General features: G+C 45.7%; 1 protein-coding gene across 1 annotated transcript in view; it reads left to right on the top strand.

The window, feature by feature from the left end:
• The first annotated feature begins 1,787 nt into the window (after positions 1 to 1,787).
• Positions 1,788 to 14,524, top strand: part of LOC129845635 (histone deacetylase 4-like) — a 51,590-nt gene continuing 38,853 nt past the window's right edge. The window contains exon 1 of the mRNA XM_055913475.1: positions 1,788 to 2,308. Within this exon, the coding sequence (XP_055769450.1) occupies positions 2,194 to 2,308 (115 nt within the window). The 5' untranslated portion in view covers positions 1,788 to 2,193. The remainder of the gene's footprint in view (positions 2,309 to 14,524) is intronic.

Genomic DNA, 14,524 nt, shown 5'->3' with positions numbered 1-14,524 from the left:
TGTCTGTGTGTGTTAGCAGTGTGTCTGTGTATGTTAACAGTGTGTGTCTGTGTGTATTCACAGTGTGTGTCTGTGTGTATTCACAGTGTGTGTCTGTGTATTCACAGTGTGTGTCTGTGTGTATTCACAGTGTGTGTCTGTGTGTATTCACAGTGTGTGTCTGTGTATTCACAGTGTGTGTCTGTGTGTTAGCAGTGTGTGTCTGTGTGTTAGCAGTGTGTGTCTGTGTGTGTTAGCAGTGTGTGTCTGTGTGTGTTAGCAGTGTGTCTGTGTGTGTTAGCAGTGTGTCTGTGTGTGTTAGCAGTGTGTCTGTGTGTATTCACAGTGTGTGTCTGTGTATTAACAGTGTGTCTGTGTATTAACAGTGTGTGTCTGTGTATTCACAGTGTGTGTCTGTGTGTTAACAGTGTGTGTCTGTGTGTTAACAGTGTGTGTCTGTGTGTGTTAGCAGTGTGTGTCTGTGTGTGTTAGCAGTGTGTCTGTGTGTGTTAGCAGTGTGTCTGTGTGTGTTAGCAGTGTGTCTGTGTGTGTTAGCAGTGTGTGTCTGTGTGTGTTAGCAGTGTGTGTCTGTGTGTTAGCAGTGTGTTAACAGTGTGTGTTAGCAGTGTGTCTGTGTGTATTAACGGTGAGTGTGTGTGTGTAGTCCTATAAACAGTGGACGTCAATCTGGGTCATCTGAGAGGTAACGTGTGGGTCTGCCATCTGTCCTCACTCTCTCACACTCACTCTCTCACTCTCTTTCTCTCACTCTCATTCTCACTGGCCACACCTGGACTGCTCACTGTAACTCTGAAGATAAAATACTCAACAAGGCTTTGATCACACATTGCTATTTGTCATAAATGGCCTCTTTTGCACCATGTTTTGCCTCATCCTCCCTGATCTGCAAGGTGAAGCAGACATACAGACGGCTTCTAAAGCTAGAACTGAGAATATACCCCCCCACACACACACACACACACAGCCGATTGAGTTAGTAGTGCATGGTATAGCCCAAGGCCCGTAGCTAATTAAACCTCTGTGTGTGTCTGGTCCAGGGAGAGCTCCAGAAATAGACCAAACACAGCAAGACGCTAGCCTGTTTTCCTGTTTCTTTCCCCCGAAGGGACCCCACATTTTGTTTTCCACGCCTATCTGTTTTTAAAGAAGTTAAAGAAAGCAAAGCATCTTCATGGCTTGATGCAACATTATGTACGCCACTGCCAAGTGTGCTTATCTGGACAGCAAACCTGTGTGTGTGTGTGAGAGAGGGGAGATTTGTTTTTAGTTTTTGCATCTGTAGGCCATGCCCTTTTCTGAGGTGTTTTGTTGCTCCTGGCCATGTCATTATGCTCTCTGATCTCTCTAATATCGTAGCCTCTCGTTTCCCTGATTCTTTCCTTTCCCTCCTTTTTTCTTGTTGATCATTTTCTCTATAGCCCCTGTTCCCTCCCCCTCCTTTTCTCTTCATCTCAGCCCCTACCCAGTTTCCCCTCCGTCTCCCCCCTCCTCTTTCCCCCCTCCTCTCCTCTGTGGTTGGTCTATTTATAGCCCTGTCTTCCCAGGGCTCGGCTGGTACAAAAGCCTTTTCATGTTGCCACTATAATTTCAGCCTCGGTGCCTACGTACACAGACGGGAGAGAGGCATGGGCAGACAGCTAGGTGTGTGTGTGTGTGTGTGTGTGTGTGTGTGTGTGTGTGTGTGTGTGTGTGTGTGTGTGTGTGTGTGTGTGTGTGTGTGTGTGTGTGTGTGTGCGCGCGCTGTACCCAAAGGGAGTGTTATTTTTACCTTTCCCCTCCTCCTTTTCTCTCCCACCCTCTCCCCTTCTCTCTCCATCCCTTTCTCCCACACTTGCTATGCTGAGCACAGCCAGTTTCAGCCGAGCCCAACAACCAGCCTACACACACACACACACACACACACACACACACACACACACACACACACACACACACACACACACACACACACACACACACACACACTGTCTGATGAATGAACGGTGCCATTCCACTAAGCTTCCTTCAGGGCAGAGAACCCCTGGCATCTCAGCATGAGTTCCCAGCGTAGATTCTCTGCTGTTTCCAGGCGATTCAGGCTCTCTGGGTCCATAGCGAAGCGACGGTAGCTCCGTTAGGCTGATGCCGCGGTGGCTCCCTCTCAGAGAGGTGTAGTTCGGTCGGTTGTCGGTTGATTGCGGGAGGGTTGTCTCGATGTTGCGGACCATATTTGAAGCGGAGTTCTCTCCCTCTCCCACAGAGGGACTCCTGGGCAAGGAGCAGCAGCTGGATGTCCTGAAGACATCTGCCCTCAACCACATCCCCACAGGTAGGAGACCAACACATTACCTGTCTGTCTTTCTTTCTGTGACTGAATGTCGATCGTTGTCTTTAGAATGTGTGTTTTTTAAGGTCTGTCTGTCACCCAAAGCTAAGATGAAAGCAATCCGGCTTTCTTGGAGGAGAAACGTTATGTGTACTAAAACTGATAAGAATGCTGAAGTCATTTCACAAAAGAACATTTGCGGGGTGTGACGTATAACTTCAAATTAAACCAAATCGTTTACAGTCATGACTACTGGTTTCAATTTAATTTGCAGCAAATACTTTATGAATTTATTGTAACAAATCAGCTTGCAAGGTTGCTAGCCAACTAGCCTGCTAACGTTAGCCCTACTAGCTTGCTAATGTTACATTAGTACTGGGTAAGTCAGACAGTTGCTATAATCACCTAGCTTACAACTACATTAAAGTACCGGTATATGCAGTTATCTAAGCCAGCCAACTAAAGTTAATTATTTTAGCCTACTAGCCTAGCTAGCCAACCACCACGGTTGACATAGCTAAGGAGGAAGCCAGAGAACAACTAGTCACAGGCAGGAACCCACAGAACACAACAGCGGAGACATACCAATTGACGGCTGAGTTAGCTACAATAGTCAAAGAAGAACCAAGGAGATGCCTTCAGAGGGATAGTCAGATACACTATATATATATATATATATATATATATATATATAAAAATAGTCCAAATAAAATAAAACACTTGAATGATAGGTGTGTCCAAACTTTTGACTGGTACTGTATATATATATATATCATCTGATGCAATATATATATATATATATATATACAGTACCAGTCAAAAGTTTAGACACACCTATCATTCAAGTGTGTTATTTTTATTTTATTTTATTTTTTATATATATAGTGTATCTATTACCAAAAAGAATCTAAAATATATTTTGATTTAACACTTTTTTGGTTACTACATGATTCCATATGTGTTATTTCATAGTTTTGATATCTTCACTATTATTCTACAATGTAGAAAAATAGTCAAAATAAAATAAAACACTTGAATGATAGGTGTGTCCAAACTTTTGACTGGTACTGTATATATATAGTAGCCACCCTTTGCCTTGATAGTAGCCACCCTTTGCCTTGATGACAGCTTTACACGCTCTTGGCGTTCTCTCAACCAGCTTCACCTGGAATGCTTTTCCAACAGTCTTGAAGGAGTTCCCACATATGCTGAGCACTTGTTGGCTGTTTTTTCTTCACTCTGCGGTCCAACTCATCTCAATTGGGTTGATGTCAGGTGATTATGGAGGCCAGGTCATCTGATGCAGTACTTCTTCACTCTCCATTTTGGTCAAATAGCCCTTACACAGCCTGGAGGTGTGTTGGGTAATTGTCCTGTTGAAAAACAAATGATAGTCCCATTAAGCCCAAACCAGGTGGGATGGCGTATCGCTGCAGAATGCTGTGGTAGACATGCTGGTTAAGTGTGCCTTGAATTATAATAAAATCAGTGTCACCAGCAAAGCACCCCCACACTATCACACCTCCTCCTCCATGCTTCACGGTGGGAACCACACATGCGGAGATCCTCCGTTCACCTACTCAGCGTCTCACAAAGACACGGCTGTTGGAACCAAAAATCTCACATTTGGACTCATCAGACCAAAGGACAGATTTCCACCGGTCTAATGTCCATTGCTCATGTTTCTTGGCCCAGGCAAGTCTCTTCTTATTGGTTTCCTTTAGTAGTGGTTTCTTTGCAGCAATTTGAGCATGAATGCCTGATTCACACAGTCTCCTCTGAACAGTTGATGTTGATGTGTCTGTTACATGAACTCTGAAGAATTTATTTGGGCTGCAATTTCTGAGGCTGGTAACCAGTTTCATCATAGTGCTTGATGGTTTTTACAACTGCACTTGAAGAAACGTTCATGGTTCTTGAAATGTTCTGTATTGACTGACCTTCATGTTTTAAAGTAATGATGAACTATCTTTTCTCTTTGCTTATTTGAGCTGTTCTTGCCATAATATGGGCTTGGTCTTTTACCAAATAGGGCTATCTTCTGTATTCCAATGCTACCTTGTCGCAACACAACTGATTGGCACAAATGCATTAAGAAGGAAAGAAATTCCACAAATGAACTTTTAACAAGGCACACCTGTTAATTGAAATGCATTCCAGGTGCATGAAGCTGGTTGAGAGAATGCCAAGAGTGTGCAAAGCTGTCATCAAGGCAAAGGGTGGCTACTTTGAAGAATCTGAAATATAAAGTATATACGTTTATGGTTACTACATGATTCCATATGTGTTATTTCATCGTTTTGATGTCTTCACTATTATTCTACAATATAGAAAATAGTAGAAATTAAGAAAAACTTTTGAATGATTAGGTGTGTCCAAACTTTTGACGGGTACTGTACAAACGTATGTGGACACTAGAGGTCGACCGATTATGATTTTTCAACGCCAATACCGATACCGATTATTGGAGGACAAAAAAAAGCCGATATCGATTAATCGGCCGATTTTAAAATATTGTTTTTATTTGTAATAATGACAATTACAACAATACTGAATGAACACTTATTTCAACTTAATATAATACGTCAATAAAATCAATTTAGCCTCAAATAAATAATGAAATGTGTTCAATTTGGTTTAAATAATGCAAAAACAAAGTGTTGGAGAAGAAAGCAAAAGTGCAATATATGCCATGTAAAAAAGCTAACATTTAAGTTCCTTGCTCAGAACATGAGAACATATGAAAGCTGGTGGTTCCTTTTAACATGAGTCTTCAATATTCCCAGGTAAGAAGTTTTAGGTTGTAGTTATTATAGGAATTATAGGACTATTTCTCTCTACGATTTGTATTTCATATACCTTTGACTATTGGATGTTCTTATAGGCACTTTAGTATTGCCAGTGTAACAGTATAGCTTCCGTCCCTCTCCTTGCCCCTACCTGGGCTCGAACCAGGAACACATCGACAACAGCCACCCTCGAAGCATCGTTACCCATGCAGAGCAAGGGGAACAACTACTCCAAGTCTCAGAGCGAGTAACGTTTGAAACGCTATTAGCGCGCACCCCGCTAACGAGTTAGCCATTTCACATCGGTTACACCAGCCTAATCTCGGGAGTTGATAGGCTTGAAGTCATAAACAGCGCAATAGCTGCTGGCAAACGCACGAAAGTGCTGTCTGAATGAATGCTTACGAGCCTGCTGGTGCCTACCATCGCTCAATCAGACTGCTCTATCAAATCATACACTTAATTATAACATAATAACACACAGAAATACGAGCCTTAGGTCATTAAAATGGTTGAATCTGGAAACTATAATTTCGAAAACAAAACGCTTATTGTTTCAGTGAAATACGGAACCGTTACGTATTTTATCTAACGGATCGCATCCCTAAGTCTAAATATTGCTGTTACATTGTACAACCTTCAATGTTATGTCATAATTATGTACAATTCTAGCAGGCAATATTAACTAAATATGCAGGTTTAGAAATATATACTTGTGTATTGATTTTAAAGAAAGGCATTGATGTTTATGGTTAGGTACATTGGTGCAACGACAGTGCTTTTTTCACAAATGCGCTTGTTAAATCATCACCGTTTGTCGAAGTAGGCGCATCGATTATATGCAACGCAGGACACGCTAGATAAACTAGCAATATTATCACCCATGTGTAGTTAACTAGTGATTATGTTAAGATTGATTGTTTTTTATAAGATAAGTTTAATGCTAGATAGCAACTTAGCTTGGCTTCTTGCTGCCCTCGCATAACAGGTAGTCAGCCTGCGACGTAGGCTCCTCGTGGAGTGCAATGTAAGGCAGGTGGTTAGAGCGTTGGACTAGTAACCGGAAGATTGCAAAAACGAATCCCCGAGCTGACAAGGTAAAAGTCTGTCGTTCTGCCTCTGAACAAGGCAGTTAACCCACCGTTCCTAGGCCGTCATTAACTTGCCTAGTTAAATAAAGGTGTAAAAAAAAAGAAAGGCAAATCGGTGTCAAAATACCGATTACCGATTGTTAGGAAAAATTGAAATCGGACCGAATTAATCGGCCATTCCGATTAATCGGTCGACCCCTTCAAATTAGTGAATTCGGCTATTTTAGCCACACCCATTGCTGACAGGTGTAGAAATAGTCTGTCTTCAGTTGCAACACTCACTACCGAGTTCCAAATTGCCTCTGGAAGCAACATCAGCACAGGAACTGTTTGTCGGAAGTTTCAGGAAATGGGTTTCCATGGCCGAGCAGCCGCACACAAGCCAAAGATCACCATGCACAATGCCAAGCTTCAGCTGGAGTAGTGTAAAGCTCGCTGCCATTGGATTCTGGAGCAATGGAAACGTGTTCTCTGGAGAGATGAATCACGCTTCACCATCTGGCAGTCCGACGGAGAAATCTGGGTTTGGGGGACACCGGGACAACGCTACCTGCCCGACTGCATAGTGTCTACTGTAAAGTTTGGTGGAGGAGGAATAATGACCTGGGGCTGTTTTTCATTGTTCGGCTAGGCCCCTTAGTTCCAGTAAAGGGAAATCTTAACACTACAGCATACAATGACGTTCTAGACGTTTCTGTGCTTCCAACTTTATGGCAACATTTTGTGGAAGGCCCTTTCCTGTTTCAGTATGACAATTCCCCCGTGCACAAAGCGAGGTCCGTACGGAAATGGTTTGTTGATCGGTGTGGAAGAACTTGACTGGCCTGCACAGAGCCCCGACCTCAACCCCATCGAAAACCTTTGGGATGAATTGGAACGCAGACTGTGAGCCAGGCCTAATCGCCCAACATCAGTGCCCGACTTCACTAATGCTCTTGTGTCTGAATGGAAACAAGTCCCTGCAGCAATGTTCCAGCATCTAGTGGAAAGCCTTCCTAGAAGAGTGGAGGCTGTTATAGCAGGGGGGACAAACTCCATATTAATGCCAATGATTTTGGAATGAGATGTTCGACAAGCAGGTGTCCATATACTTTTAGTCATGTAGTGTAGCTAATCCAATAGTGATATAGTGAGGTAAATCCATATAGAATTTACCCGGTTTATCTCCAGCACTGCTGACACTCGCAATGTACCAGAAGGTCGGTAGGAAATAGATGTTGCAGGCTTCACGCTCGGCACAGCCCCTGGTTTCAGTCAGTCTCAAATCGAATCCTGCCATCGAAGTCCTCCGGGGAGAAATGAGCACTGGATACAGTAGAGGTGCCCACAGTTCCCATACTCCAATCCGTTCACGTCAACCACACACACAGTTCCCATACTCCAATCCGTTCACGTCAACCACACACACAGTTCCCATACTCCAATCCGTTCACGTCAACCACACACACAGTTCCCATACTCCAATCCGTTCACGTCAACCACACACACAGTTCCCATACTCCAATCCGTTCACGTCAACCACACACACAGTTCCCATACTCCAATCCGTTCACGTCAACCACACACACAGTTCCCATACTCCAATCCGTTCACGTCAACCACACACACAGTTCCCATACTCCAATCCGTTCACGTCAACCACACACACAGTTCCCATACTCCAATCCGTTCACGTCAACCACACACACAGTTCCCATACTCCAATCCGTTCACGTCAACCACACACACAGTTCCCATACTCCAATCCGTTCACGTCAACCACACACACAGTTCCCATACTCCAATCCGTTCACGTCAACCACACACACAGTTCCCATACTCCAATCCGTTCACGTCAACCACACACACAGTTCCCATACTCCAATCCGTTCACGTCAACCACACACACAGTTCCCATACTCCAATCCGTTCACGTCAACCACACACACAGTTCCCATACTCCAATCCGTTCACGTCAACCACACACACAGTTCCCATACTCCAATCCGTTCACGTCAACCACACACACAGTTCCCATACTCCAATCCGTTCACGTCAACCACACTCACAGTTCCCATACTCCAATCCGTTCACGTCAACCACACACACAGTTCCCATACTCCAATCCGTTCACGTCAACCACACACACAGTTCCCATACTCCAATCCGTTCACGTCAACCACACACACAGTTCCCATACTCCAATCCGTTCACGTCAACCACACACACAGTTCCCATACTCCAATCCGTTCACGTCAACCACACACACAGTTCCCATACTCCAATCCGTTCACGTCAACCACACACACTGTTCCCATACTCCAATCCGTTCACGTCAACCACACACACAGTTCCCATACTCCAATCCGTTCACGTCAACCTCACACACAGTTCCCATACTCCAATCCGTTCACGTCAACCTCACACACAGTTCCCATACTCCAATCCGTTCACGTCAACCACACACACAGTTCCCATACTCCAATCCGTTCACGTCAACCACACACACAGTTCCCATACTCCAATCCGTTCACGTCAACCACACACACAGTTCCCATACTCCAATCCGTTCACGTCAACCACACACACAGTTCCCATACTCCAATCCGTTCACGTCAACCACACACACAGTTTCCATACTCCAATCCGTTCACGTCAACCACACACACAGTTCCCATACTCCAATCCGTTCACGTCAACCACACACACAGTTCCCATACTCCAATCCGTTCACGTCAACCACACACACAGTTCCCATACTCCAATCCGTTCACGTCAACCACACACACAGTTCCCATACTCCAATCCGTTCACGTCAACCACACACACAGTTCCCATACTCCAATCCGTTCACGTCAACCACACACACAGTTCCCATACTCCAATCCGTTCACGTCAACCACACACACAGTTCCCATACTCCAATCCGTTCACGTCAACCACACACACAGTTCCCATACTCCAATCCGTTCACGTCAACCACACACACAGTTCCCATACTCCAATCCGTTCACGTCAACCACACACACAGTTCCCATACTCCAATCCGTTCACGTCAACCACACACACAGTTCCCATACTCCAATCCGTTCACGTCAACCACACACACAGTTCCCATACTCCAATCCGTTCACGTCAACCACACACACAGTTCCCATACTCCAATCCGTTCACGTCAACCACACACACAGTTCCCATACTCCAATCCGTTCACGTCAACCACACACACAGTTCCCATACTCCAATCCGTTCACGTCAACCACACACACTGTTCCCATACTCCAATCCGTTCACGTCAACCACACACACTGTTCCCATACTCCAATCCGTTCACGTCAACCACACACACTGTTCCCATACTCCAATCCGTTCACGTCAACCACACACACAGTTCCCATACTCCAATCCGTTCACGTCAACCACACACACTGTTCCCATACTCCAATCCGTTCACGTCAACCACACACACTGTTCCCATACTCCAATCCGTTCACGTCAACCACACACACTGTTCCCATACTCCAATCCGTTCACGTCAACCACACACACAGTTCCCATACTCCAATCCGTTCACGTCAACCACACACACAGTTCCCATACTCCAATCCGTTCACGTCAACCACACACACAGTTCCCATACTCCAATCCGTTCACGTCAACCACACACACAGTTCCCATACTCCAATCCGTTCACGTCAACCACACACACAGTTCCCATACTCCAATCCGTTCACGTCAACCACACACACAGTTCCCATACTCCAATCCGTTCACGTCAACCACACTCACAGTTCCCATACTCCAATCCGTTCACGTCAACCACACACACAGTTCCCATACTCCAATCCGTTCACGTCAACCACACACACAGTTCCCATACTCCAATCCGTTCACGTCAACCACACACACAGTTCCCATACTCCAATCCGTTCACGTCAACCACACACACAGTTCCCATACTCCAATCCGTTCACGTCAACCACACACACAGTTCCCATACTCCAATCCGTTCACGTCAACCACACACACAGTTCCCATACTCCAATCCGTTCACGTCAACCACACACACAGTTCCCATACTCCAATCCGTTCACGTCAACCTCACACACAGTTCCCATACTCCAATCCGTTCACGTCAACCTCACACACAGTTCCCATACTCCAATCCGTTCACGTCAACCACACACACAGTTCCCATACTCCAATCCGTTCACGTCAACCACACACACAGTTCCCATACTCCAATCCGTTCACGTCAACCACACACACAGTTCCCATACTCCAATCCGTTCACGTCAACCACACACACTGTTCCCATACTCCAATCCGTTCACGTCAACCACACACACAGTTCCCATACTCCAATCCGTTCACGTCAACCACACACACAGTTCCCATACTCCAATCCGTTCACGTCAACCACACACACAGTTCCCATACTCCAATCCGTTCACGTCAACCACACACACAGTTCCCATACTCCAATCCGTTCACGTCAACCACACACACAGTTCCCATACTCCAATCCGTTCACGTCAACCACACACACAGTTCCCATACTCCAATCCGTTCACGTCAACCACACACACAGTTCCCATACTCCAATCCGTTCACGTCAACCACACACACAGTTCCCATACTCCAATCCGTTCACGTCAACCACACACACAGTTCCCATACTCCAATCCGTTCACGTCAACCACACACACAGTTCCCATACTCCAATCCGTTCACGTCAACCACACACACAGTTCCCATACTCCAATCCGTTCACGTCAACCACACACACAGTTCCCATACTCCAATCCGTTCACGTCAACCACACACACAGTTCCCATACTCCAATCCGTTCACGTCAACCACACACACAGTTCCCATACTCCAATCCGTTCACGTCAACCACACACACAGTTCCCATACTCCAATCCGTTCACGTCAACCACACACACAGTTCCCATACTCCAATCCGTTCACGTCAACCACACACACTGTTCCCATACTCCAATCCGTTCACGTCAACCACACACACTGTTCCCATACTCCAATCCGTTCACGTCAACCACACACACTGTTCCCATACTCCAATCCGTTCACGTCAACCACACACACTGTTCCCATACTCCAATCCGTTCACGTCAACCACACACACTGTTCCCATACTCCAATCCGTTCACGTCAACCACACACACTGTTCCCATACTCCAATCCGTTCACGTCAACCACACACACTGTTCCCATACTCCAATCCGTTCACGTCAACCACACACACAGTTCCCATACTCCAATCCGTTCACGTCAACCACACACACTGTTCCAACTTAAAAGGTTGCTTCTCATTTTTGGGCCACAAATGAGTCGTAAACCCGTCCTTGTGGGTATTACTGCACTACGCGTGTATTACTGCACTACGCGTGTATTATTGCACTACGTGTGTATTACTGCACTACGCGGGTATTACTGCACTACGCGGGTATTACTGCACTACGCGGGTATTACTGCACTACGCGGGTATTACTGCACTACGCGGGTATTACTGCACTACGCGGGTATTACTGCACTAGCTACAAATGACGGAAAATTCACTCGACAAATGACGAAACACTCGCTCGATTACCAAACGCACAGGAGACGAGGATTTCTATAGTTTCTTCTTCATGGATGTACATAGTAGCTTGCCAACACTTGGTTTGGAATGTAATACCATGTTAGCATGGCTAGTAGCTAACGTTAGCCAGCTGGAACTAGATAGGTAGTACCGGTTCTCCATATCACGGTGAGAAATAGTGCTTTGTGGGTAGTTCTGAAGATATTCGGAAATGAATATGTAAAAACGCTAAAACATAACTATGTTTGTAGTTATAGGTAACCAGATCGTGACTACAACTAAGTTACTAAGTCTTTGACCACACTGTTGTTGCTTCCTACCTTGTAATAGGGCGTTGGGCTAGAACAGCTTCAGTGCACCTTGACATAGATTCTACAAGTGGCTGGAAATCTGAGGGATGCAACACCGTTCTTCCACAAGAAATTCCATAATTTGTTGTTTTGTTGATGTTGGTGGAAAACACTGTCACGTCCCTCTCCAGAATCTCCCATAAGTCTTAACTTCCAAGTCACTGAGATCTCTTCTTCTATCCATGGTAGCCAAAATAATGGGCAACTGGGCCTTTTTATACATGACCCTACGTATGATGGCATGTTAATTGCTTAATTAACTCAGGAATATTCAATATACTTTATATAATTTACTCAAGTGTTTCCTTTATTTTGGCACTCTTGGTATTTAACACATAAATAAGCCATCTACCACTTCTTCACCCTGTTGCCGGGCAAAAAAACATTTCTCTCCTTTCCTCCCGTACGGAACCATCTCTTTCTCCCTGTCTCTCTCTCTCTCTCTCTCTCTCTCTCTCTCTCTCTCTCTCTCTCTCTCTCTTTCTCTTTCTCTTTCTCTCTTCTCTCTCTCTGTGTGTCAGTCTCTCTCTGTGTGTCAGTCTCTCTCTGTGTGTCAGTCTCTCTCTGTGTGTCAGTCTCTCTCTGTGTGTCAGTCTCTCTCTGTGTGTCAGTCTCTCTCTGTGTGTCAGTCTCTCTCTGTCTCTCTTTACACCATGTGTTGTTCTTTATTCAGCTGCAGTGACACCATTAAATATTGAAATATCCCTTACTGACATCATAGATTTCTGGGGCTGGTTGTCATGGAAACCGTGTACGTCTTGTACTGCCGCCCACAGACCGATACGGAGAACCCCATTCAATAGTCTGACTCAATGGACCTCCTCTCATATGCTCTATGGGCACTTTTCTACATGCATTTCTTTGCGTTCCAGAATAACAAGGCAGTAAGAGTATACACCCGGCGTTGTGACTAGCCTGAACGGTGCAGCTGCCTCATTTTAACCACAGTCATGTCCCTGGTTAGCATTGTTTAGCCCACTCATTGAAGCACGGTATATGTGGATGATGTCAGTCTCTCCAAGGCTGTTGATACAGCTTCTAGAATAGGATGCATTAGATCTAGGGTAGGAGTGGTAATCTTGGCTCAGATCCCTCCCATCTGTACATTCATTATTATCTAAAAGGCTAAACTGATCCTAGATCAGTTCCTACTGTGAGACGCTTGACACATCCAGCCGCTGGTGTCCAGTTCCAGACCTTTGTCTGTGTGTAATACCCAGTGTGACCCAGCCGTCATCTGATGCCATGACCCCAGGATAATGCTTTGGCGTGTGGAAAGCGTCTCCCATAACACACGACAGGCCGCCCCCGTCCTCCCCTCGCTCAGATGTAAATCCATGTGGTTGATACACATCGAGCTCTCGAGTCGTGATGCATGGCAAAGAAAACACCTCTCGCTTAAACGGCTTATTTGTAATCTGAGAAAGGAAATTAGATTTGACCACAGTGGTGGAGCTGTTTTGCCTGTCTAGTGTTGGTTTTCATCTCTGTTGAGTTTGATACTGAACCATGTTAATACCTGATGACCCAACTCAGAACTGGTCTCCCAACTTCCCCTGATACAGGGTCTCCGTTACCGTTGCTTTAGCCTGAATAGAGCTAGGGGAAACACTGCTCCCCCAGCCTTGACACAGATTTCTGTTATATGGGTGAGAATGAGCTCTTCTGGAGATCCACCTCTGCTTGAACCTGTCTTCTCCCACAGACATGGAGGACAGAGCGCCCTCTCTCCTGTATGACCGTGACGTGCGCCCTCGTCCATAGATTAGTCTGGGTTAAGTAGCAAGAGATGTACTTGTGCACGTATGTATGGGCACCCTCATATCCTCACGTCTCATCCTTCTGTTCCTCACGTCCCCCTTTCTCTCCCCCGTCCCTCCCCCGGCTGCCGCGCTGCAGACTGGAACGCTGACGTCAGCCGGAGGCCCGGGACAGGCCGGAGCATGTTGGGATGAGTCGGGCTCGCTGCACACAGACACCCCACCTCTCTCCTTGTCTCTCTGTCGCTAGAGGAACACAGACGTGTGGAGGAACTCCACTGTCTCTGTCTGTAAGATGAGCTGCCAGAGGGCGGCGGCAAGACACTGACTGACAGACAGACCGGCCATTTGAGTGGCTGATCTCTGATAGAGTTCCTCGTGGTTTCCTGTGGGGTGTTGGCTTGGACGAGTTGGCGCTCGTCCTCTGTCCCTCTAGGTATTAATATGAAAGCCTGGTGTACATGAACCTGCACTTATTGTCACTGTTTTGCAAAATCTCTGGTTTCCTTCATAATCATTGATCTTGAACCACCTGAAAGGTGAAAGCAGACCCTTCCAACCTTTGACCTTCCAGTCCCCATACAGACCACTCAGTTTCCCATCGCAGCAAGCTGCGTCCTCATAAAATACACAACCTGTTTCTGT

Source organism: Salvelinus fontinalis, unplaced genomic scaffold, assembly GCF_029448725.1.
Source record: "Salvelinus fontinalis isolate EN_2023a unplaced genomic scaffold, ASM2944872v1 scaffold_0328, whole genome shotgun sequence".
Taxonomy (NCBI): domain Eukaryota; kingdom Metazoa; phylum Chordata; class Actinopteri; order Salmoniformes; family Salmonidae; genus Salvelinus; species Salvelinus fontinalis.
The sequence above is the reverse complement of the archived record's forward strand: the minus strand, read 5'-3'. Positions and strand labels throughout refer to the sequence as shown.